Source organism: Ailuropoda melanoleuca, chromosome 15, assembly GCF_002007445.2.
Source record: "Ailuropoda melanoleuca isolate Jingjing chromosome 15, ASM200744v2, whole genome shotgun sequence".
Lineage (NCBI taxonomy): Eukaryota > Metazoa > Chordata > Mammalia > Carnivora > Ursidae > Ailuropoda > Ailuropoda melanoleuca.
In genome coordinates, this window is record NC_048232.1 from 10,575,989 (window position 1) to 10,602,098 (window position 26,110).

Below are 26,110 nucleotides of genomic sequence, written 5' to 3' on the forward strand. Positions count from 1 at the left end.
GTGTGAAGGGCGTGGAGGGTCCTGGGCATGGTGTCTCCCTAGAGACTGTAAGATCCTTGAGGGCTGAGACCATTTCTTCCATGTGTCCTGCAAATCTCCAGACTTTGATCTGTTGTGAGTCTGGAGCATGGACAAGAGCACAAGACAGGCTGAAGGAGCAGGGGTCAGATGCAGCAGGATGCAGAGAAGTGGCATGATCAGACATATTTCGGGGGGTTTTGTTGTTGTTGTTGTTGTTTTATAAAGATTTTATTTATTTGTCAGAGAGAGAGCACAAGCAGGGGGAGCAGTAGTCTCCCCACTGAGCAGGGAGTCCGATTCAGGACTCAGTCCCAGAACCCTGTGATCATGACCCCAGCGAAGGCAGACACTTAACCAATTGAGCCCCCCAGGCGTCCTGATCAGACATGTTTTGAAAAGCTGATTTGTCGACTAAAATACTTGGAACAGGACAATGGTGGAAGATATAAGTTTGTGTTCTGAGCCCAGAGCAACTCCTGCAGGGGATGTCTACTACTAAAAATGCGCGTGTAGTCAACAAAAATATTTAGGACATTTTTTTAAACCTCCAGACTTTGAGAATTTAGCTAACACATGACAATGAGGATATTCTCATCATACTTCAGCTTTCAGCAACAGGAAATTCTGTTTCCTGTGGTGCCAGCCATGTAGGTCCTGAGAAGAATCTCCCTTTCTCCCAAGAGATAAATGTAGGGTTTTCGAGATGAGGCCACAGAGTCCTTCAAAAGTCCACGCCCGTGTGGAATACACCTCATGTTGCGACCTGCGATCACCTGCAGGGCCTGAGAGGGTCTGCAGTGGCTGCGGTTAAGTGACAAGGTGGCGACCATAGCTCATACCAGTCGCCACCTGTTGACGCTCATTTTCTTAATCTAGGCAAACCACCACATACTTGGTGTTGGTGCAGAAAGGAACGAGCCGACCCTTTCCTCGCCTCCCCTGAACTCTTTATCTGGCCTTGCTAAAGCAAACACTCCGCCTGCTAGTTTAGGGTCTGCGCACTACACCCCAGACTCCACCCCTCAGCCCCACGGGGGCGGGGCGGGGCGGGGCCTGACAGCGCGGAGGGAGCGGGGCCAAGGTGGTGGTGCGGCTCGGGAAGGCGGGGCCGGGGCTCAGAAGTGGCGTGGCGGGGCCGGGCGGCGGGGCGGGACTGGGGCGCGGAGGGACGGGACCGGGGCGGCGGAGGGACGGGGCGGGGAGGAAGGTTCCGAGCTGCTAGAGCAGACAGCCCTAGGCCCCAGCGTGGGAGTTCTGGCCGGGTTTTCCGGTTTTGCCTGCGACCCGGAGCTGTCGAGGCGCAGCGGCCCGATTCGCACCAGCGGCCCTCGGGGCGTCCGGCCCTCTGGGGCGCATCTCTGGCTGTCATGGCCGCCGCCGGCTTGCGGGCCTTCGGGACAAAGGGGCCCGGCTGGCTCCGACGCAGCCCTTGGGCTCCGCTCTCCGCCGACTTCTGCAGCAGGGGTCCGGCCGGGGCCGGGCGGCCGGAGCTCGGGCCGCGACCCACCAGCGCGCGGCAGCGGGACGGCATCAGGTCAGCGGCGGGGCCGCCGGGCGCCCTGGCCCTCCCAGACCGGCCCGCGGGCCTAGCAGGGCAGCTTCCAGGTGGGGGTGGGCAGCAGGGACCCGGGCAGAGGGATGGGCAGTCACCCCACGGGGAGGCCAACGAGAGCTCGGCCAGGGATAAGCTCCGTCCGCTGGGGACCCCACTTTGTCCGGCTCGGCCTAATCCGGCCAGGGGCCGCGAAGGAACCCGCGGAAACGGTGTTTCCTGAATTCCCCAGCCTGGGCACTGTAGCATTTCGGATCTTGCAGGACACACAGGAGAATTTCAAATGGGACAGCTTCAGAAGGCCCCAGCACTGCCCCTAAACCCCCAGGGCAACCAAGCCGAGTCTTCTTTGGACTTTAGGCTCGTTGCGGGCAGCTCGTTACTTTGGCCTTTGAGAAAGAGGGTTCAGTGCTTCTCACAACCTTGACCTGGTTCCAAGGCCAGGTTAAGCATAGCCGAAGTGCTCCTTGGCCCTCCACCAGAAATACCCGAGTGGGTGGCAGGTCAATATGTAGGATGAAGGGCACATTGTACTGAGCTCTGCCCTTTGGCTCAACAAGCCTAAAACCCTTAAAAACCAAAACAAACAAAAAACTGGCACAAACTGGAATTGGAGTAGTAAAGTTTGAAAGACCTCTAACCCCATCCAGGCCTCACCCTGTTGTTTCCCTGACCAGGGCAAGGATGCAAAGAGAGGCCTGCCCAGCATGCTAAGTATTTAAAAGTCACAAATCAAACTAACAGCTAAGTATGTTTTCTTCTCCTACCCTGACAAGTGTATCTTCATAAAACCTGGAAAACTATGTTTGAATTTATAATCCTGAGGCTCCTAGGAGTTCCCCAAAAGCAGTGGAGAGCCAGCTGCTGGCCTGCAACATTTTTCTTTTCTTCCCATCCTATGCTCACCCCTTCTCACCTCTCCACCCCTGCTTCTCTCCCAGGAGCTTGGCACACAGGTCTGCAGACATCCCATCCAGTATGCCTGCATTCTCTCTCTGCCCGCTCCCTGCCTAGAAATAATTGCTCTCGGCCACCCCATGGGCTTAAAGATGCCCCCTGCAAAGCCATAGAATTTCAGAGTCTCAGGTAACTGCAGAAGGGTTTGGAAGGGGGTGGTGGTTTCCAGGTGGGCACATCATGCTATCCAAGTGGGCTCCTGGCTCACCTGGCAGGGAACCGCTGGAAGAGGGCCAGAGCAGGGTACTCCGAAGTGCAGGGCCCAGGCGGGGGTCCTTCTTGCTCATTTTCAAGGGCGGTTCTGCTTCTGCAAATCTGGTTCCACCTGGTCAGAACCCAGACATCGGGCATGGCAGCCAGTTGACCAAAGAAGGTCTGGTTGAGTTTTCCAGAGCTAAACATGAATCAGAAAGGGAGACGATGGGAAGAATCAATCTAACATAAATGCTCGGAATCAGTAAGTAGGAACCTCCAAATCCATCACTAAAGCCGTGGTATGGTAGGCGCTAAGTTGGTGAGCTTGAACAACTCAGTCACACTTCAGGCATCCCATTCAAAGCTGTTCCTCTCAGCAGTGACACTGTCATGGAGTGAAAAGCAGCCAGGAACTGGGGTACCATGCTAGGCACCATAGCGTCGCTACCCCTAATTCTTCTAGCAGCCAGCGTGATAGGTTATGTTGTCCCCATCCTACAGTGAGGAAACAAGTTCAGAGAGGTGGCAGCCTGCTCAAGGCCACACAGCTGGGAAGAAAGCAAGCCAGGAGGCAGGAAAAGGTCCACCTGCCTCCAAAGTTGCTTCCACTCCGCTGTACAGCTCAGTGTCCTTGCCACTGAGGTTTAAAAGAGGTGGCCAAAAAACTAGGGGAGATGAAAACTTAAAGGAATTAGTGGAGTTGGCTCTGAGAAATCAAAATGCTATTTGGGGTCATTAATTTGGTTAGCAGGTGTCTGTCGAGTGTCTCCTCTGTGTGTGAACATGACAGGTGCCTCGTCTCATGGACCTTCTGGTGGTTTTCAATGATGTGATGAGCTCCAGACAGCTCATCGGGGCATCCCCAGGGCCCATCTCTTGCCTTGCAAACAGAAACATACTTCCTATCACGTGCTGTGGTGGTGACCTCACTCTTAGTGATTCCGTCTTTCCAGCGGTGGTGTTGGTGAAGCTGTAGGTACAAGGCATCACACGTTTTGATCCAAGAGAGCCATTGGGAAAACTCAGACTGCTAAGATTTTTAGGAGGTATTACCAGCCCGGTTTGATGGCCAGTTGACTAGGGAAAAATAGCAATCTAGGATGGCTTTCAGTTTCTGGCTTGAGCAACTCAGTGGTAGCATTAAGATAAAGGGAGAGAGGGCAGGGGCAGGTTTGGGAGTTGGGGGAAGATGCCCCAGGATAGTCCAGGAGACATTGGAATGAACTTGTAGAGTAGCCTGGAGCTCAGGACAGAGGTTTGAACGCAGGCAAAGATTGGGAGTCATCAGCATAGAGGTAGCAGGCAAAACCAAGGCCATAGCGTAGTTACCTTGGAAGAGTATGGAACGAATAGAGAACAATGGAGGGAGCTCTGAGGATCATTTAGGGGTGAGCAGAAGGCAAGGAGCCCCTTGAAGAAGTAGAGTTGGACAGGCTAGAGAAGCACCAAAAAACAGGAGACAGGAGGAGAGCATGGTCCAAATGCCCATTGGGTTCGGTTCTGGCAACGAGGAGATTGTCGGCGAGGACAGATTTAGTGGAGTGGCAGGAACAGAAGCCTGGCTGCACTGGGTTGAGAAGTGAACTCAGCAATTCAGAACACTCTAACAGGGTGTGGAACGCGAGAGCCACAGGATTAATGGGCCACATATGAAAAGACACCACCGCGCAGCAAGGGCGTCTGGGTGCTGGCGTCTTTCTACACGGTTTTGCCTGAGGCCTTAGAATTTAATTTAAGCATATGTCACTGACGGGATGGCAGCTCTTAGGTTTGCTACAGAAAGCACACTCATTATCTTACTGGAAGGTTCACCAGCACTTCTCTTACCACACCCCAAAATGTGGCTTTCATAGCCTATCAGCCTCTCAGCTGCAAGTCATTTTTGGCACTCAGGAGGAAACGCGTTGATGAGAAACAAAACGATGACTGTCACAGCCATGCTGGAACGCCGTTCCAAAGAAAATGGGTGTTCGCATAGCGCTGAAATAAAGTCGGTCACTGAAGTGGTTTTCCAGAAGCCAGTGGCCCAGAAGGCTATTGAAGGAGGATCCAGGCTGACACATAGCAGGTGGAATATCAGATCCAAAGAGTGAGAAAGGCAGAAAACATGTAGGTGGGGACCACGGGGAAACAGATACAACATATAGAACGATAGTCTGGTGTTTGGCTCCCTGCCCATTCCGTATAACCGCACAAATACGACATTTCTGTGTGCAGACAGCCAGAGGACAATACTGGCTATTTTAATTAGCACCTGGGATACCTTAAAACAGTGAGACCTTGGCATGCCAGCTCTTTGTTGGAGGACGTGTCCAGAAGAGCCCTCTTGCTGTACTCTCCTGTCCTTCTGTTCTTCACACATTGCCTGTTCTCAGCATGAATTATTCTGCAGAATTTCAGGATGCCACTACAAAAACACGGAAGAATGCTGTCATGGATGCACATTGGCCACTGTAACTGCACTACCTACTCAGTGGGGTGCCTGGGAGGAGATCTGGGGGGCGTGTTTTCATTCTTGGCTCCTTCCCTAACCTTATTCTTTCGAAGAACAGCAGAAAGAAATAAGGTGAAGGTAGCCACACTGTGGCAGCTTCCTCTGGCTTCCGCAGTGGTCTGACAAGCTTCACCACCTCGGAATGGGCAGTGGTGACTTTTGGAGCTGCTGTAACCTGCCCTTTGGGTGGAGGTGGCATTCGTGTTTCTGACAGCAAACCTGGAGAAAAAGAGAAGCAACTCCAGGGAAAGAGGGAGGAAACCCCATCCACATTTCAGGTAGTCTCCTTGTTTTGCCTTAGCTGTATCTCCAGATTATTGGCAGACCCTCTCAGTTGCCTCTAAGCTTCCATGGTTCTCTTTCTGGTATTTTAAAAATAGCCCCCCAGGGTAAGAAAGGAATTGCGGGGGTCCTCATTTGTTTTGACTTCTGCATGACCCAGTAATCATAAAACATTCTCCCCAGGAACATTGTCTTGAGTGATCCGAAGAAGAGGAATGCGCTGTCATTAGCCATGCTGAAATCTCTGCGAAGTGACATTCTTCACGAAGCTGAAAGCAAAGACCTAAAAGTCATCATCATTTCAGGTATTTATCCGATATCCAGCGCCAATGTTCTTGCAGTACCCAGAAGCGGTTTCTCAAAATTCTTTGGTTAATTGGGGCATTCCTTCGCTTAATGGGAGAATTGTTTTTGAAGCTCCTTTACAAGAACATTGTGAAAAACTCCTGTGTGATTAACTGTGGAAATTATAGGAAAGATTCCCATGAGGTGAGAATATGTCTTTTCCTTTTTGTCGGACGTGTCAGATATGAAATCCTGCCACTCGTGGCCGTGCTGGTCTTCCCGTCAAAATCAAGGAACCTCTTTCTTCATGGATCTGATAAGATGGGTTTAGTCACTAATGCTTTTGGTAGACTACCTAGTTGGCTAGGAGAGGCTGCTGGGCAATTGATGGGTTTGTCTTTTCCGTTCTTACTAAGCTTTCAACCGAGATCTATGGTCTGCTTCAGTGGTGCCAGAAAGCAAGCTATGTTTTGCTCATTTCTTTCCTTGCTCTTTTTCCAGTAAGAATTTTTACCAACTCATCTGGTGATGGTGACAGTGGTAATAACAATAGCAGTGGCAGCATTTTAAAGAAACCACAGAAAAATAAAACAGACGCTGCCCCGTGGTGCACTATTTTTTAAAAATTAAGAATCAGTGTTTCTGGAGGCAGATACTCAGAATGTTACCTTCTTGTCTGTGGGGGGATATAAATTTTCAACTTTTAAAAAATTTTTTAAATTTATTTATTTCTTTTGTGAGAGTGCGTGTGAGCACAAAGTGGGGAGAGGCCTAGCGAGAAGGGGAGAGAGAGAATCTCAAGCAGACTTTATGCTTATCATGGAGCCCAATGTGGGGCTTGATCTCACGGCCCTGAGATCATCACCTGAGTTGAAATCAGGAGTCAGACACTTAACTGACTGAGCCACCCAGGTGCCCCCAAATTTTCAACTTTTTATATGGTGAAGGGAAAAGAAATAGAACAAATATTGTCCAGCAGCCATGGGGGTGTAACCTGGATGCAGTAAGGCAGCTAACTCTGAACCATGCAATTTTCTCACTTGTTTGCAGGGAATAATATTTTCTGTCCCTGCAGCCACAGCAAAAGGGAGGTAGGAGAACGTGTTACCAGCTGATGGGTGGAATTTCATTTCATCGTTGTTGTTAATGACAACAGTAACAGTAAAACCACATCCTCAGATCCCTTGTAAAAAATAAAGGGGCTGTCTTCACACTCCGACCTTCCCGATTCCAACCTGTGTGGGTGGCCATTATCTGTGGACCAAAGGACAGGGACACTGGGGGAGTCAGGGTGGATTTGATGGGCCCAAGTGAGTCTATCACTCAGGCCGGACCAAGTCCAGAAACAAAAGTGTGAAACCAGATGGATAATTCTGGAAAGAGTACTTTCGCTGTGCTTACTGAGCCTTCTCTTTGTTGGAATGACATGTTTTCGCTGGTTCCACCATAGACCTTTGAGAACCCATGCCTCACCTTACTCTGTCACCACAAAATACTGGCTGTCTCTTTTCAAACAAAATAGAATTATTCTTATCAAAATTGAGCCATTAACTTAAGTGTCCACAGCAACAACACTATGGCTAGTTATCTGGTAGGTAAGTAAGTAAACATTTAAGCTCTGGCTGTTTACATCTCTTTCTTTTCTTTTCTTTTCTTTTCTCCACTGGAAACATTTGCAGCTGAGGGGCCCGTATTTTCTTCTGGGCATGATTTAAAGGAACTGACGGATGAGCGAAGCCCAGATTATCATGCCGAAGTATTTCAGACCTGTTCTGAGGTAAGCCAGGATGAGGGTCAACATTGCAGCCCGAAAATGATAGTTACATGAAATACTGAATCAGGCTTCCAGTTTACAGAGAAGGCTTTATTTATGAGACCTAGTCGCTCCAGACAGGTCACTGGTGCAGCCTTCACCCAAGCCACTATTTGGTTTCAATTTTTAAGAAGTGACCATGGCTTGCGGTTTATGTTGTTACACGCTGCCAGTAGCCGCCTCTGGGATCATGGGGGTGTGTCTTAAGTAAGAGGTAAAGGGTGGGAATGTACATCGTTAGAGGGGAAGAACCTGAGATTAGTAAAAATTTTTAAAATTTTAAACTAAAAGGACTCTGTTAATGGGAGAGAGGGAATATTTGCGAACGGAATAACAATAATGATTTTAAAGATTATTTCCAAACCCTTCTTCTAACCAGCCTTTGTAATCACCACCTCCAAGTGGGAAAATTAACCTCTTTACATTTACTTCTTACTTCTCTTTAACTGTATGAAGGAGAGAAATGGCCAGCAGAGAGGAGGAAGAGGAACAAAAGGTTTGCGATGATTATAAACATATTAAGTTAAGCCCTGGATAATAAAAAACTGAATATAGAATACAACCCTAAGTAATGCATGCTCATCTCATAACTTCTTATTGAGCACTACTGTATGCGTAACACCTTCAAGGCACTGAAGGGAAAGAGAAGGAAAACCAAGCTTCCTGCCAAACTGAAACTGGAAATGTAGGTGAGAGGCAAGACATAAAACAGTTTCAGGGGAGCCTGGGTGGTGCAGTTGCTTAAGCAACTGACTCTTGGTTTCCGCTCAGGTCATGATCTCAGGGTCGTGAGATCGAGTCCCACATCAGGCTCCACGCTCAGCACGGAGTCTGCTTGAGATTCTCTCCCTCCCTCTCCCCCTCTCACTGAGCTCTATTTATTTTATAAATAAATAAATCTTAAAAAACTCTCAAATGAATGAATCTTAAAAAAAAAAAAAGACCTCAAACAGTTTCATAACCTGATCCTAAGATGACTTCACCTAATTTTTCATTCATTCATTGACTTGCTCATTTATTTGGTCATTAATGATTCAACAAATATTTCATGATACCTTCTATGTAGACAAGACAGAGGTGAGCAACAGGGAGGCTGACAGGAAGGTGATTAAGATGCCTTCTCGACCACCATGTGTTCCTTGCCCTTCCAGAATGCCATAGGGAGAGCCAATTCGAGTTTTCTCATTTCATGGCGGGACAAGCCAGAAAAGCAATTGACTTAAGCCTCCACGGAGATGCAGAAGTAAGCCGGAGCTGAGGCTTCAGTCTTGTTTCACATTAATGATGTTTATGTAACATTCTGCTCTGGTGTTTGCCAAGGCAGGCACTTTAGAAGTTACTTTTCTACTAATATCCAGCGTGTTTGGCTAAAACAGAAAAGCATCAAAGACAACCCCTAGAGCCCTTCCATCCTCCCCAATGGGCCTGCTTTTATCACTCTGCTGTGCTGTCTTCATGAACTAAGTCCTAAACGGGTTAGCAGAGGGACCATAGGGGAGCCCGGGGCTGCTTCAGAGGATAAAGGCCAGATTTTGTGGACGCTGGCATCCCCTGGATGTCTCAGGCTCACTGCAAAAGACACAGTGCATAAACAGGACCTTGTCCTAACACAGGGAGATAGGAGTGAAAGTGCATTGATTTCTTGAACACTTTTTCTAAGAAAATCACATTGTCCAGGATAAATATGAGCAGCATGAACTTGTGCAAGATTCCAGTTTCCGCATGTAATCAACAGACAGATTGGGACAGAATGAACTAGATGTTCCACTGTTCATTCATGCATGAGAAAACTTGGATTTAGAGAGAAGACAGAGGTCCCTGACGTGACTCAGCATCCAGACTGTATGTAGCAGGTTCCTTAAAGACCACCGTTCAAGTGCCGCCTGATGGTTAATTATTTCCAAATCAGGAATAAATTGAGAAGAAGAAACACGAGGCTGTGGGAGAGCAAAAGTAGCCCCCTGTGGAGCTGACCTGACAGATTTCACGGGAGGCCTACCCCTGTGTCTCTTCTTTTGTCCTGTCGAAGTTTGAGGGTGGAAACCCTAGTCCAGGAGGAGATTCTTCTCTTTCTTCTCACCCCCTCCACTGAAATGGCAATGGGACGTGGCCTCTTGCAGAGCCCTCAGTAATGCTACTGAGTGAGGCTAAGCTATAGTTACGTTTATGTCACATTTTGGAGCAGGCAGAACCCAGGAAAAATATTTAGTTCAGGAAGGTAGACTAGGAGGGATAGTCACCTCTTGACCACCAAGGGACTGATTGCCCCAGCTGATTTTTTATCTAGTTTGTCTTTGTCTTTCCTGAATTGTTCTCTATTTAAAATATGTTTTGGGTGGCACCTGGGTGGCTCAGTCAGTTGGGTGTCTCTTGATTTCTGCTGGGGTCGTGATCTCAGGGTTGTGGGATCAAGCCCCGTGTAGGGCTCCTCACTCAGCAGGGAGTCTGCTGGACATTCTGTCTCTCTCCTTCTCTCCCTCCATGACTGTGCACATGCACACTCTCTTTCTCTCTCAAATAAATAAAAAAAAATCTTTAAAAAATAAAAAAATTTAAAAAATAAAATATGTTTTCAGGTGCCTGGCTGGCTCAGTCAGTAGAGCATGTGACTCTTGATCTCAGGGTCATAGGTTCAAGCCCCATGTTGGGCGTGGAGCCTACTTAAAAAAAGAGTTACTTAAAATATGTTTTAATTATACAAATGATAAACAATACAGAAAATTTTGAAAATTCAGAGAAACAGAAGGAAAGAAAATAAACTGCTGATACTAGACCATGATTGTACCACCCGGAGAGAATGCTAATATTTAGAATATTTCTTTCAAACCTTTTCCATGTGAACCTATTTGTCTGAATAATCATACCATGGGTGCAATTATACTGTATAATGTGATTATAGCATTGAATGCTTACCATGTGCCAAATAATATTTTGAATATTTTAGACATATATATATAATTCTCTTGTTCTATAAGGTCGGTACTATTCTTAGGCCCATTATTATACCCAGATGTGAAGACCGAGGGATAGCTAGTGGGTAAGTGCAGACTGGGCATCAAACCCCAGGTGCCTGGCACCAGCCCACTATGCAAGGCCCAGACCATGCTGCTATGTCTGATGGAAAATCTCATAATGAGAATACAGCATTCCATTAAATGGACAGTTTACACAATCATTTTTCTTATTATTTATTTATTTATTTATTTTAAATTCATTTATTTGAGAGAGAGAGAGAGAGAGAGAGAGAGAGGTAGCAAGAGAGAGAGCACGAGCAGCGGGGAGAGGGAGAAGACAATGACGTGGGGCTCCATCCCAGGACCCTGGGATCATGACCTGAGCTGAAGGCAGACACTTAACCAACTGAGCCACCCAGGAGCCCCTTATTCATTTTTACATATTTATCTTACTTAATAGTTTTCACTATTATAATTTTTTGAACATCTTTGCCCAGACAGCTTTTTACCCTATTTTTAGGATTATTCCTTAGGAGTGTTCCCTAGATGAAAGGTATGGGTATTTTTGATTTTGTTGGAATCCACTCTAAGTATTTTCCCACCAGGTTGTATAGAATCCTTGTGCTTTGTACGTGGGACACAGGAGACACAGACTGTTCAATGCTAGTCACAGCCAAATGACTTTTCATAAGTAACCAGTTCTTCAGGTGACAGATGACACTCAGAGCCAAAAAAATCCTTCTTTGCAGCAAGATGTTAGAGGTTCTGGAGCATTCTTCTCCTTGCTATTGTAGTTCCCTGAGAATGGGCTCTATCACTGACCATCCTCATCCTCACCTAGAGTTCTCAAGCCCCCTAAATCCACGAAGAGTTTGGGGTGTGGATATATTTATATGCGTTCTTCTGAGAAGAGGGCCATTAGCATGTATCAGATTCTCAAAAGGTGACCCCCTAAAAAAAGTCCAAACCACTACTATAGAATATGATATCGTATCCCTAAATATGTAGTTGGCTATTTTATAATAAAGCTGACAAATATAACATGTTTGTGAATGCAAAAGGCTGAGTTCCTTAGGCAAAATCTTCAAATCAGTGAAGGTCATTTCTTTGGAGTTGCTGCTGTGAGAAACAAGCCCAGATGTAGTAATTCCTTCCCACCTGCCCTCCTTCCCTGCCAGGGTTCAAAGTATAACTATTTATACATTGAACTTTCCATGGCAACACGATCTGTTTGGAGTGGCATGAAAAAAATGGAGAAATACACCAAGTTATTTTGTAAGCTGCAAAAATAAGTTGGCGATTTATGGGGTGGGGGAGGGGAGGGGTCCTATGAGCAAGTTTTCGGCTCCTCTCTGTGCCAGTGGCTCTGTTTGGGGAATTTTGTTTATTTTGATGACAGCAGGGTGCCCCTCCACCACTGTAATAGAACTGAGAGAATGTTCAGGGCGGTGATTTGAGACGTAATCACTACGGAAATAGCCTTCCAGTTCCTTTGCCACCTTAATTTTTCAAGGAAGTACCAAATACCAGTTTCAGACTTGCCGCGGGCAGGCTCCATGCAGGCATGGTTCCCCAGAGATCAAAATCAGCTCTGTGCTCCAGGGGGGCTGCTGAGCACCAGTCAGGGGGACTGGAACCTCACAGAGGCGTCCTGCCCAGCGTGGACAGACTGGGGCTGTGCCGGCAGCCTGTGGATCTCGCTGCCTCGTCCCCTCTGTGCTTTCACATCCTGGGTGTCATGTCGTGTTCGCTCCTGCCCTGGGTCTCAGGAAGACCAAACAGTCGGTATTTAATGCCAACTTAGTTCTCTTCATGCCTCCTTTCACCCCTTTTTTCAAGACTCTGATCTAATGCCTACGGAAAATGCTCTGCAAAGTGTGAAGTCACATAAAATGATACGTGTGACTGTCTCATTTCGCTCTCGGACCGAAACGCAGTGGTGTGTTTGCCCCTTCAGGTCATGATGCTGATCCAGAACCACCCAGTCCCCGTCATCGCCATGGTGAACGGCTTGGCCACCGCAGCCGGCTGCCAGCTCGTTGCCAGCTGTGACATTGCCGTGGCGAGTGACAAGTCCTCTTTCGCCACGCCAGGTGTGAACATCGGGCTCTTCTGCTCCACCCCTGCAGTGGCCTTGGGGAGAGCGGTGCCGAGAAAGGTAATTGAACTCCCTGCGGGCCCTCCAGATGCTATCCTCCAGGGCAGGGGATGGTCAGTTCCAGAACTCGCTTGTTACAAGGACTGTTCGAATCAGGACATTCTGCCTGGAGTGTGGCTGGCAGGATGTGCCTCAATGTCCCTTCTGAGGCGGTGTGCGGGGGGAAGGGATGGCCAGCTGCCTGTTTCTCTGAAGCTTCTCACCTCATTTCACCCTTGCCTGCCCCTCAGAACAGCTAGTTAGGTTCCTTACTTGTTTTGTCTGTTTGCATAAAGGCACACATTCTTGTCGTCTTACTGGCCCTGCAGTTGAAGCTCAGTTCTATTGGACCACTGGGGGACGCGTGTCAGTATCAGGGGGCTAGGACGCTAGTGTCACTGGCTTATTGTTCGCCAGCAGTCCGTCTTGTTCCAGAAAGGACTGAAAAGAGCTGATTCCCTGAGTGTGTCAGGTTCACAATGGTGACATTTCAGTTGGATCTTCCCCCAGATGGAGCCACATTACAAAAGGTGTTTTGTCGTTGCCGACCACAGTGACGTCCATTTTCTTCACAAAACTTTCTTCCTTCCTATCACATCATAAAATAATATTTACTAAACATCTCTTAAGTGTAAACCGGGGGTTTCCTTATTCTAGAAAAAAAATACATCCTCATTCTCAACCGGAAATGTGTTTTCAAAAAGGGAAAGGTTGGCAAAGTTGTAGAACATAGGAACCTAAACTGCTTTCTAGAATACATTACCCATTTTAGCATCAACTACAAAAATTAGCAGTTGCCATATGCCTGAGGCACAAAAGAGATGAGACCCAAGGGAAATCAAGCTGTGGGACCAAGTTTAGGTGCATTCCTTTCTTTTACAGTGCCTCATTAGTTTTTACAGAAATGTGTATTTGTGAGAAAGGTCTGAAGACAGATCCTGCGAGTACACACACACACTCACACAGGCACTCACACGCAGGAACACCGGCTGAAAGTGGGCAAAGGGTGAGATGTCAAACATAACAGATTGCTAAAAGGTTTGCAGATTAAGGGGGTTTCATCCCATCAGGATACACGTTCACCTTAAAAGTAATTAGTAAATACTTCTTCAGTCCCTACTCTGTGCCAAGTACGTTAAATTCAAGTGCGTCTCAAGTATATTGTCAGAGCTCGTTAACAAACTACCTTACAGTTGTGCAAATCAAGTCCTGAGGCCTCTTGCATAGTCAAAGGTCGGCAGACTGGTTACCCCATCTGTAGCTGTTTGTCTTCTTTAATACCTGATGTTCTGGAAGGGTCCACAGTAAGACATTTAAATCTTTGGATCAGCCCTGCTGTCAGGATAAGAATCCATTCTTTCTTAACACCAACTTTTTGAATCAAGGCTCGTGATGGAGTCCTAGAAACGTAAACATTGTTATCACATTTGTCAGGTTTTAAATGAGTTTTTGCGAAGAGAAAAAAACAAATGTGACAAATACAGGCCTTAAGTTTCCAGGAAGCCCAGTGCTCAGAACCACCCTGCACAGCTGTCCAGCGTGACAGATGAAGGGGCAGGACGTGGCAAGAACCAAAGCAGCTTTCACCTCGCACAGGCAGCTGGCAAGGGCCGGGCCCGCTGAGAAGATGAGGGCAGAGTCCCCAGTATGGTCCCATTCAGCTCCCTGCGCTGCACTCCTTGTGATCTGATCCCGAGTTTCTTCCTAGTTAGCAGGCTGAAGGGGGTTCAGAGTTGTCAGTAGACGTCCTTGCCTGTTGGGTGCATTAGTACAGAGAGGCGTGAAGTGGATACACGGTTTGGGGTCAGCACTCATGATCTGAAGTCACAGTACCGACAAAGGGAATTCAGTGGGAGGAAAAGTCTGTCGGAATGCAGGGCCTTTGCCAGGTAGCTGGATCTGCCAGTCTTACCTGTGCGGCCCCCTGGAGGAGGCAAGTAAGGATTCATAGAAATCTAAACCTAACCAGAAACACCCCTTCCTGCGTTCATTGCTTGATTGCAGCCCTATGAACACATCCGTACACAGGCCCGTGGGCTTCGGTGGGTGCTGGGCACATGTCCCCCGCGCAGAGCCACAGGGAAGCAAGCGCTTTTGGAAACTCGCCTAGTGGGGAAGCTCTACTCTTTCCGCCCCGGCTAGAGCTGCGTGTGTGGGTCACCAGTGCCCTCTGCCGGTCACCATGGGAAACGGCTCAGCCGTGCCAGAGTCGGAGGGGGGCGGTTTGTCTGCTGGGAGCAGAAATGGAGTGCAGCCCTTGTGTTCAAGCCAGACTGAGCCCGGGCCTGAATAATTTTCAACATTCGTAAAGCATCTCTCTCCTCTGGCGTGAGTTCAATAATGCATCTTCATCGCACCCTATAAACCACCTGCCCGGTGCAGCTGCTCCCCTCCCCCAGCCAGAGCCGGCCTCGCTCAGAAATGTCAGTTCCTCAAGCAGTTGGTATCCCGGGAGAGCGTGTGAAAGATCCGAACCCCCGCTGCCCCAGCCCGTCATTTCTCTGTGGTGGGAACGCTGGCTTCCACCTATTTGCCCATGGTAACTTTGTGTCTGTGGAATCTGATTTCCTCATAGTCTAGAACAGAGTAGAACTTTCAAGCTGGAAAGAGTGTTAACGTCTTGCTACTCAGCCTGGTATGGAGACCACCAGAAAGCCTGAGAAATGCAGGTCACAGGTCTCCCTCGGACAGACCGCATCAGAATCTGCACTTTAACAGAGATTTGCACGGCCATTGGCCTCAGCACCTTTGAGAATGTGTAGTTCAACCCCCCAATTTACAAGAGGGCCTGGGGGTGATTCAGGGCCTTGCCTAATGTCTCCCAGCAACTAAACTAGCCCTGTGACCCTCCGTCCATCAGCTTGCTTCCTTCCTGAGCCCTACTGCATCGCCAGCCCATAATGCTGACGCGCCGCCAGCCAGTTCTTATCATGGATGTGACTCAAGAGGCCCCAAAGACCCCTCTGCTTTACAGAATCACCCCCTTTCAGGGCTGTGATACCTAAAAGCCAGTCAGAGATTCATACAAATGTACAGTTGGAAGAGGCATGTTAATAATCATCAGTGCAGTTGTTGGGTGCTGACTGAGTGCCCAGCACGGTCGCATTAGCTTTGCACTTACTGTCCCTCATCTGCACAATCCCGCAGGAGGGTGGAAGGCGTATTCCCATTTTCAGATGAGGAAACAGACTCAGACAGCGTAAGTTGCATCCTTAAGGTCTTGTGGTTAGTAAGTGGCCCATCTGGCATTGGAACTCGGGGGACCAACTCCAGACCCAAGTCCTGCTGCTTTCGGGGTTCGCCTTGGACTCAAGTGCTATTGTTGTTTTTAAGGCAAGTGCCCCAGGAAGAGGAAGTATTAAACCCCCAGCTTGTTAGGGGGACCCAAGAACTGTCATCATAAAAGGCAGCTTGAACTGATGAAGGAAAAGGATGAGAGAAGGCACCTTCTTCTCTCTCATCTGAAGTTCTGGAGACACCACATAGAAGCTTCAATCATAAGCAAAGATTGTGCTGATTAGCTAGAAAATAAACAGGCTTTCTTTTTCTCAGAGAATACCAAGCTGTTATCCAACCCACCTGGGTAAAATCCCCATAAATCAATATGTGCTAATGCTATGACCCCAATAGGCAGATTAGGAACCTGAGGCCCAAAGAAGGGGATGAACCCAGGCAGGGCTCTTGACCTTACTCCCATCAAGACTTCCTTCAGGAGTAGCGTGAATCCCCTTAAGACCTTCCTGGTGTTCTGGAACGAAAGACGAGGAGCCAGGGCAGTGGAAGCAAGAGGGAGAGCGTGCCCCGCCTGGTCCAGGCTGACACTGGCGCACCCGGCTCCAGGCTGCCCCCAGCCAGTGATGTGCCTCCATCAGTAAGAGCCACAGCGGCCCTTTCCTCCCCATTCCTGTCTAGTCGGACATATCCGTCATTCGCTGGAAGGAAGCCACTCAGCCCGCCACCTCTCTATCGTCCTGGTTCTTCACCTGTTCTCTTGACTTCTTTGCTTTTGAAAACTGGCTTTCCTGCGATGCCTCCTGGGAGGTGAAAGGCCTGTGGTGTTGCCTGGGTTTGAGAAGACACTGAGACGCAGAGCTCGTGTGTCTGACTCCAAACCCCGTGACCACACTGAGGCCACCCAAACTGGGTTTCAAAGCCCGACAAGACTTGGTGCCCCAGGCCCTCCTTGTGATCCCTCTTCACGGAAGAGTCTGTCACTTTCCATGAGGTGGGAAAGAGGATGGGGACTTAAATGAACCTACTACTATTTAACAATACGGATTTTTTGTTGGAAGTGAATCTGTGTAAGTGATAATAAAGGAAGTTTGTGCCCAAAAAAGATGATGGATCCAGGAGTCAAAGGGACTACAGATGATGTGGCCCCTTCACCTACCTGCAGGCAAGGCTGCATTTAGAGTATTCCAGAAATACGAGTGTCTTTTGTCTTTGAAAATATTTCCCTATGAGGTGATTTCTGAATTTAGCCATTCTCATTCCCACTAGGTAGTAGGTACTGGGAGAGGCCGGGATGGTGTGTGCCGAGCACAGAGCCCAGTACTTGGTGGGGATGCATCAGATTGCTGTCTGATTTTTGATGGTCTCTCACCTTCTGACCGTCTGTCTGTCTATGTCCTTCTCCACTTGGCTGACTGACTCACTGAAAGAGAAAACACCTTCTGTCCAATGACAATCCTTCATGCTATAGCTCAAGGTCACTTCCTTTTTGTGGATATTAGAGATCCTGAAATAACATTAGGAATCGTTTGTCTAAGAGGGAATTTAAGAAGTCCTGTATCCTCCTGTGGGCAGAGCCGCATGGGCCTGACAGACAGGGGCGCCCCCATTCATACCTCTCCAGGGGTGAGGACTCCACATTCTCCCAGAGTGATTCAGGTTCGGGACTTGGGACTTGGATTTTTTTTTTTTTTTAATGCGTTTTTGGAGTTGCTTCGGAATTAAGACATTACAAAAACCCATAGTCTTCCTGGGTGTGTATTAGTCATCTTGGGCTGAAACAACAGAAATTTACTTTCTCACACTTCCAGAGGCTGGGAGTCTCAGCTCAACATGCCAGCAGGTGTGATTCCTGGTAAGAGCTCTCTTCCTGGCTTGGAGCTGGCCACCTTCCTACTATTTCCTACTATGTCCTCATGTGGAAGCAAGAGAGACGCAGACACACAGAGATCTCTAACTCTGCTCAAAAGGCCACCAATCCTTTTGAATCAGGGCCCTCCCCAATGATCTCAGTTAACCTTAATTACTTCCCTAAAGGCCCCATCTCCAAGAACAGTTGCACAGGGGCCTAGGACTTCCACACATGCATTTTGGGGAGACACAATTCAGTGCGTAGCACTGCTCTTGATACTTGTAGCTCTCCTATGTGAATATTTGTTGGGTGAATGAATGTCCAAGAGAAAGTTGTGCTCGCTTGGAGTTCCTGCTCACAGAACCCTGCCCCCAACCTCAAACACAGACTCGTGCCAGGCCCCTTGAGCAAGCAGAAGCATCATAGTTCTTTCCCTCTGTTCAGGTCTTGCTCAGATGGACTGTTTTCCCTAGCATTTCTGTTGCACTCGATGTGACTGTGAGCCCTGCGGTCCTTTGTTAGCTGTTCTTTACCACATGTCTGGGAGACTCATTCGTACACTTGCATTCCAGCTGGGGAAGGGGGAGACGAGAAGCAACACGCCCAGGGTCCTTTGGAGGAGCCACACTCCGCAGGCAGGACAAGATCCCCCACCCACACCCTGGCCTGTGCCCAGGCCTGCAGAAGCTTAGACTCCAGAGGACTCACCCTGAAAACTTGGAGCTCTTGGACCCTGGGCAGCTGAAGTATCTGAACCAGACAGGCGTTCTGTAGGTGGGTCATGGAAGCACGGGAAGGAGAACAGAACCGAGGCGGCTCAGGAAGAGAAAGAAAGACATAGGAAGAACAGAGATGTTGAAGAAAGCATCTGTTGGAGGAAGGGGACAAGGGAACTGTCCCATGATCATGAGCCCAGCCGGCAAGTACAGACGGCACAGGGTGAATGAATGCCTGTCCGCCGAGCCAGCCAAAGGAGCCCTTACTACTTTGATTTTAATGATTTCCTCCTTCCAATTCTGCTACCATTTTCATAGCTACTCTTTTTTTTTTTTTTTAAGATTTCTATTTATTTGCGAGAGAGAGAGAGAGTGAGGAGAGGGGCAGAGAGGGAAGGAGAGGGAGGGAGAGAAAGGGAGAAAAATCCCAAGCAAGCTCCATGCCCAGCATGGAGCCCAACACGGGGCTCGATCTTACAACCCTGAGATCATGACCTGAGCTGAACACTCAACTGACTGAGCCACCCAGGCGCCCCTCATAACTACTCTTGGAAGGCTATTTGAGGTCTTGGCCACTGCTGTGAAGGGATTACTGTAAAGGGATTGATGACTTTTCTTCACTGGATTTGATTTTTAGTGTTGTTTTCAGGGCTGGCTACTGTCTGCTCTTTGATCCCCATGAATTTCTTGAGAACCGCCTGCATGAACAGAGGAAAAGAAAGGCTGGAAGGTACAGCGACCCTGCTTTCCCCTGGCTTCTGACCTGGGTCCCTGCTGACACGTGCTTCTCAGGCAGCGACAGAGCAGACCTTGTCCCGGCCCCTTCATGTGACTCACTGGGTGTCTTCAGCAGGGTCTTAGCAGCCCTTAATCAGCAGGACCTGGCTTTTAGCTCCACGTTCATCCAGGGGCTTCCGACCTGCTTTTGAGTGATGACACTACGCCTGGCCAACCAACACGTGCTCTCTGGAGTGACCCACAGGCATCGCGTTCCTGCTGCCTCCAACATAGAGCCATTACATTCCCCCAGACTGGACAGTGCTGGGACTTAGTCCATCCCCTACCTTTGCAGAGAAGTTGGGGACCAGCATTACTTGCCCCAACTGCCAGTCCAGGCTGTACTCCACATGTCCCCACGACGGCAGGAGTCCTCAAGCCAAGCCTTCTGACCCCTCCTTCTTTATCAAAGCCCCATCCCTAGCTGAGACAATCGAGTGTCATGATTTTAAAAACCATTTAAAATAGTGGTTCTACACTGGGGGCAATACCGGCTCCAGGGGACGCTTGGCAGTGCCTGGGGACATTTGTGATGGTCACAGCTGTGGGGTGGGACACGCAACTCCTGGCAGATAGAGACCAGGGATGCTGATAAACATTCTACAATGCACAGGACAATCCCACACAACCAGGTATCATCTGGCCCCAAATATGCAATGGCACCGAGGTCGAGAAACCTAGTTGGTAGCAGGATCTAAATGCTAAGGGCCCCCAAATCGGATCTCAAGCAGGTCCCATTATCTGTTACTGCCGAGCGGACCACCCATAACTCAGTGGCTCAAAGCAGCCACGGTCATTCATGGAGCTCATGAATCTGCAGTCTGGACAGGGCTCCGTGAGGAAGCTTCTCTCTGCTCTGCAGTGTGTGTGGCCTCAGCTGGGAGGAATTGCAGATGGGGGAGTGACTCGCTGACTCCCAAGTCTGGCTGCTGGGCAGCCTCTCAGCTGGGACCCCAGCTGGGCTGGACACTGGAACATTCTCACAGCCTCTCCTGGGTCTTGGACATCCCCACCCACTGCGACAGCCAGGTTCCAAGACGAGGCAGCCCAAGCAAGCGGCCCAGGCGGAAGCTGAGTCTCCGCTTTGACCAAGAACGGAAGCCTCCCCTCTGCCATGCTGCCGGCTTTTATCTGCCATCCCTCAAATCACTCGAGAAATATTTAGTAAGCTGCCTACTATGTGCAAGTGCCCTTCTGTGCTGGTGGCACAGAAATCAACAGAACAGTTTAAAAAAAAAAATCCCTGACCTGGTGGCATTTACCTGCTAGCAAAGGAGATAATACAATACACAAAATCAACGTGTTGGATATACGGTGTGTTAAATGACCGAAGCGCAAAGGACGGCGATCCAGCCGGGAAGGGGAGAGCGCTGGGGTGTGATCTGCGGATTTTGCAGATCTGCTAGCGTGGTCAGGGAGGACTGTGTGGATGAGAGGACATGGGAGCCGAGACCCGATGGAGACGAGGGCACCAGTCGTGAGGACTCCTGGGGACGGAGCATCGCAGGCCGAGGGAGTACCAAGTACAAGCACTCCGAGGTGACAGCATGCCCGGTGGGTTCAAGGAACAGCGGGGCTGGGGCGCCTGGGTGGCACAGCGGTTAGGCGTCTGCCTTCGGCTCAGGGCGTGATCCCGGCGTTATGGGATCGAGCCCCACGTCGGGCTCCTCTGCTATGAGCCTGCTTCTTCCTCTCCCACTCCCCCTGCTTGTGTTCCCTCTCTCGCTGGCTGTCTCTCTGTCAAATAAATAAAATCTTAAAAAAAAAAAAAGGAACAGCGGGGCTGCAGTAGGTGTGGGGGCGGGAGCTGAAAGGCACCTCCCCACCTGTATGCTCCATGTGCAGCAGGAACCCCACTTTGAAATCATGAATTTGACTCTCAAGAGGCCAGGCTTTGTAGAATTAGAGAATTGAGGCACAGTACGTGGCAGGCTATAGAACAGAGCAAACCGTGGAGAGCAAGGAATCTCTACCCCTTGTTCTGCAGGCCTGGAATGTGGGGGTGGGGGTCGTCGGAGGGAGGCAGCATCTTGAGTAAGTTACATCATGGCGGGATCCTAGGTCTGGTCCCTGGAAGACATTTCCTTTCAATCCTTCCTCCTCTGGATTCAGGGGCTGCTCTTTCAATCGGACTTGAGGTGGTGGCATCTCTGAGCATTTTCCTCCTTCTGGAAAGCAGCCACTGCGTTGGTCTGTGGCAGGTCTGGGGCTTCAGTTTCGGTTCCCTCCCATCAGATGTGGCCACTGTCCCGTGCCTGGCCCTTGCAAGAGGCAGAGGGGAGCTCCTGGCTCGGTGGGGTCTGGGAGATGAGCTCTGGGGAAGGAGCAGGAGAACGCTGTGAGTCAGGCCCTTTCCTGGGGACTTGCATTCTCCTTGCTCTTGGAAATATCCAGCCCTGTCCCTGGCAGAAGTTTGGGTGTCACAGACATCGGGTCTGACAGATGACATGCTATTTGAAGAAGCAGGTAACCGGACTGAGGTTGTAGGGAAGTCAGCAGACTGGAAGGGAGAGGGTGGCTTGGCTAGCAGGGGGGTCACAAGGAGCGTGCCTTAATAACACACATTTCCTCCCTCAGGTTGCCTTAGAAATGCTTTTTACTGGGGAGCCCATTTCTGCTCAGGAGGCCTTGCTCCATGGGCTGCTGAGCAAAGTCGTACCAGAAGACCAGCTGGAGGAAGAGACCATGAAAATTGCAAAGAAGATTGCCTCCTTGAGCCGTCCTGTGGTGTCTTTGGGCAAGGCCACGTTCTACAGGCAGCTGCCCCAGGACCTTAGAACAGCCTACCACCTCACCTCCCAGACCATGGTGGACAACGTGGCCCTGAAGGATGGGCAGGAGGGAATCAAGGCCTTCATCCAGAAGAGAAAACCCGTTTGGTCGCAGTGAGTGGTCTCATTAGAGAAGCGGAGGAAAAGGCAGCCCCCACCCCCCACCTTCTGATGCCGGAACACCACTGCTGCCTCGTGACTATAGAAGGCGGCCTGCTATGTAACAGCAGTAATGGTCTCACCACACGTGGTCTGAACAAAAAGCCAGGATTCCGTGGGGGAAAGGAGGATGCGGAGAATCAAATCAAGTGGAAGGACAGTCAGCACCTGGGCCAGCTAGCTGTGGTGGAAAGCCTGGTCCTTGAGCTGCGCCTTCAAGGGCCGTAACTGGGGGGTCGCCTGACGCGGGAGAAGGTGAGGATACACAGAAGCGTAACAGGAGGATGCCAGCCGAACTCTGCCTTCCGAAGTGTCCCCGGAGGTGGAGTTCGTTCTGGCTGCCCAGGAGCGGCCAAGCATTTCAGTTCTCCACGGGATGTTCTCCACACCGAAAATCTTCTGGATTCCACTTCTCAACAGAAATTAGGCTTTGGACTAATCTTCTGTGATTTAAAAAGATTAAATATTGAGAAGGACTGGTAATTTTATCTTTCCCCAGCCAGACTGCAAGCTGTCTGAGAAGAGAAAAAAACAAACAGAAAACCAATGATCTGTTTCTTTGTAAGCTGCACACCGGGTACCTGATGTTTCTGTAGTGAGCATCCTGGCCGAGATCCTGACACCCGGACCCTGAGGACGGAAACATCAGGGAGTGGTGGGAGGGACACAGGACGCATGTTCTTTCCCCTGCACCCCACCTGCTCTGCTCCGCCTCCGGGAGGCGGTACAAACTAGCCCCAGGCCTTCGAGCTCCCCAGCTGAGCAAGCCCGTGGATCACGACCTAAACCTGTTCCTCTCTGGCTTAGGGCCCAGCCTGGCTCAAGATGTGTTCCAGATCTTTTGTCCTCAAGCTTTCACATGTAGGGCTTTAAAAACAAAACAAAAAAAAACAAAACCAGTTTATCTTCCCTCGGAGTAGAATGTGGCCATAATGTGGCCCAGTCCCAAGGCTGAGATAGAGAAGCACAGGGCTCTACCCTGGGGTTCTCCTTCAGGGCTTGTACGTGTTGCAATGGCTGTCCCCAGTGTTTCCACAGCTTTCTGTTGAGATTGACAATTTTTTTGCTTTGACTGAGTTTAGAAAGGTCAAAAAAAAAAAAAGTGCTTTCTTGGAAAGGAGGAACTTGTTACTAAGATGCTCGTCGTGCGCAGAGGGCATCAGAGCTGCGGTATGCTGGACACCTAGGGCGTGCCAGGTGCCCTCTGTGCGTTCTCATTTCATCCTCACTAGACCCCGTGGAGCGGGCACTACGGTTGTCTCCATCCTGCAGGTGAGTCGTTGAGGCCCACTTTGTGCTAGGTCTAACAGCTGCCCCTGGCTAGAGTGAGGGTTCCAAGCTCTGCCTGAAAAGGCCATGTGTGCGCCTCCCCCTGGCCATGTGGCCTCGTGGGCAGAGCCTGGGCTGGCGGGAGGCCAGCCCCGAAGACAGGACTGCCCTGTTCCACGGCAGCTTTCCAGAACAAAGGAACGGACCACACACTCCTTGCTGCAGAACTCTGCCAGTGCGCAAGGGACGTGAGATTTGATTATCAGCAGACCATGGACGGAGTTTTTACTATGAAGCCAGTAAAGAGTCAGCTGCCATTCTAGACCAGATTGGGAAGGATGCGGCTGTCGTGGTCTGCTCGGAAACAGTGCTGGCAGTGGGGCCCCTGCTGTACCTTCCTGCCCAGGTGGCCTGACGTGGAAGTTCCTGCCTGACACTGCGAGATCACACGGTGTGGGGGAGAGGGTGTCACAGAGGCCCTGGGCTTCAGAGAAAGTGACAAAGCCTTCTCACATACACATTTGGCAAATAGAATCAAAAGTCAACTTTCCAGTTTCTGTTTGAGCATGCACTACACCCTGAAACCACGAAATCTTCAGGGCTCTGGGCTGGCTTCCCAGCCTGTGAGCTGATGCGCACTCAGGGACTAGCTATAAATCTTAATCCTCGCCTGTGGAGCAAATAATCCAGAAGGAAAATCGGCTACCCACCCTCTGATATCATATGATTCATCCCCAGGCAAATATAAATTTTGGGTTAATTCGTCTCCCTGCTTCCCTCCACTGGGACATTGAATGAAATTTTTTCTGATAAACACACATGATGATTGCTTTTGGAAAGTCTGCTATGTTCATCTTTCTGTCTGTACCATTTACTTCTCAGGGAGCTTTGCTGACCTCAGCCCTGCAGACCACACCCCTGCAGCACAAGCGCCAGGAAGTCAGGGAACGGGGTCCCCTCGCCCTGTGTGACAGAGCATTCCACAGTCTGGCTTGAGCCCCACAGAATACCAGCAAATGGTGTGATACCAGCCCCCCCGACTAACTTCACACCAGTGAATTTGGGGGTAGTTGCCATTAAGGACAGGACTGATTTAAGGAGCCGAAATTCCTGGAGTAGCTCTGACCACCCCCCTGGTGTGTAGGAGACTCAGAGAAGTGAAGGCATTTGCCGAGGTCAAGCCAGGATGTGGGTTCGGCTCGCACGGTCCTGAGTCTGTGCTCCTGACTACCACGCCATGTTCCTCCCGACATGCTGAAGACTGCTCTTCCAGCCTGGAGAGACTGAATGCGCTCAGAGGAAACCAATCAGAAATGCCCCAGCCAAGGCCACACAGTTTTGCTTACCAAAGGAGATTTGGGGAAAAGCAGGGATTTGAGCACGGAGAACGCCACGTTCCGGTCCCAGGTCTGCAGTGTGGCCGTGAGCAGGTGATTCCGTTGCTCTGTCCAATATACATGACACTGTCGGACCCTCTTGTCCTCTTCGCTGTGACGCTCCGGACTCTACCGTACTGGGATTTGGGAACTTGCCGAGGAACTTGAACAGGCAGCTTTTGCTCAAAAGAAAAGCTCTTCTACAAACGGAGAAGATGGGCGTTTTACCTCCAGAGGCACAGAGCACTGGCAACACCTGAGCGCTTTGAGAACCAGCAATCCATCCCAAATGCTCAGAGCCTCGGGGCCACACTCGCACCTCTTGAAGGTGTCATCGACCAGGAAGCCGCGACCTGATGCACATCTCTCCCCAAACTGGCAGTCACCCTTCATTTTGTCCACGTGCGTTATTCAGCCAGCAGCCCCCCCATTCCCACCCCTGCCACCACCTTTCCTCTGCTTCCTCTGGAAACCCACTGCACGAAGAGTAGCGTTTCCAAAGTGTGGGCCCTGGATGACCTGGATCTTCACATGCAGGTTCCTGGGCTCCTCCCCCGACCTACTGAATCACAAATTCACACTTCCAAGGCCTAAAAATATGCATTAAAAAAAAAGTCTCCAAGTGATTCTGCGCACTAAAATGTATGAACTCCTGCATTCCAGCGGAAGTGACCGTCTCTCTCCAGCTGCATCTGTATTTTAACGGTTGAGCCCATGCAGCTTTTCTGATGAAGTTGGAGGCAGTTACCACCGGCTCGGAGAGGAATGTGAGGAGGCTTGAGCTCTTCCAGGAGCCTCTGGAAATCTTCCACGTGGGCAGATTTTAGGGCCTTCAAAGGCCCCAGGTGCTCGTGCCTCTGGGAGCCCCACCCCCTATCACATTACACATCCGAATACACCTGTATTCCACACTGAATGTAATTCTTCTATTTAGGGAAAGGAGCCCCGTGATTTCTTGGCAATTATCAAGTATTCGGGAGATAAATTCAACATTATTGAACTTGATGTGTTACAGTTAATAAAATTTTTTTTAAAAGATTTTATTTATTTTTTCGACAGAGATAGAGACAGCCAGCGAGAGAGGGAACACAAGCAGGGGGAGTGGGAGAGGAAGAAGCAGGCTCACAGCAGAGGAGCCCGACGTGGGGCTCGATCCCATAACGCCGGGATCACGCCCTGAGCCGAAGGCAGACGCTTAACCGCTGTGCCACCCAGGCGCCCCTACAGTTAATAAAATATTAACTTTCTGTCTTACAAGGGTTTTTCTTT

General features: G+C 49.7%; 1 protein-coding gene across 1 annotated transcript; it reads left to right on the forward strand.

Moving 5' to 3' along the window:
- Positions 1-1,179: 1,179 nt before the first annotated feature.
- Positions 1,180-25,877, forward strand: ECHDC3 (enoyl-CoA hydratase domain containing 3). Its single transcript, XM_034643630.1, has 6 exons — positions 1,180-1,555; positions 5,685-5,806; positions 7,466-7,563; positions 12,511-12,711; positions 21,844-23,468; positions 24,348-25,877. The coding sequence occupies exons 1-5, from the start codon at positions 1,389-1,391 to the stop codon at positions 22,153-22,155; spliced, it is 900 nt and encodes a 299-aa protein (XP_034499521.1). The 5' UTR covers positions 1,180-1,388; the 3' UTR covers positions 22,156-23,468; positions 24,348-25,877.
- The last annotated feature ends 233 nt before the right edge of the window (positions 25,878-26,110 follow it).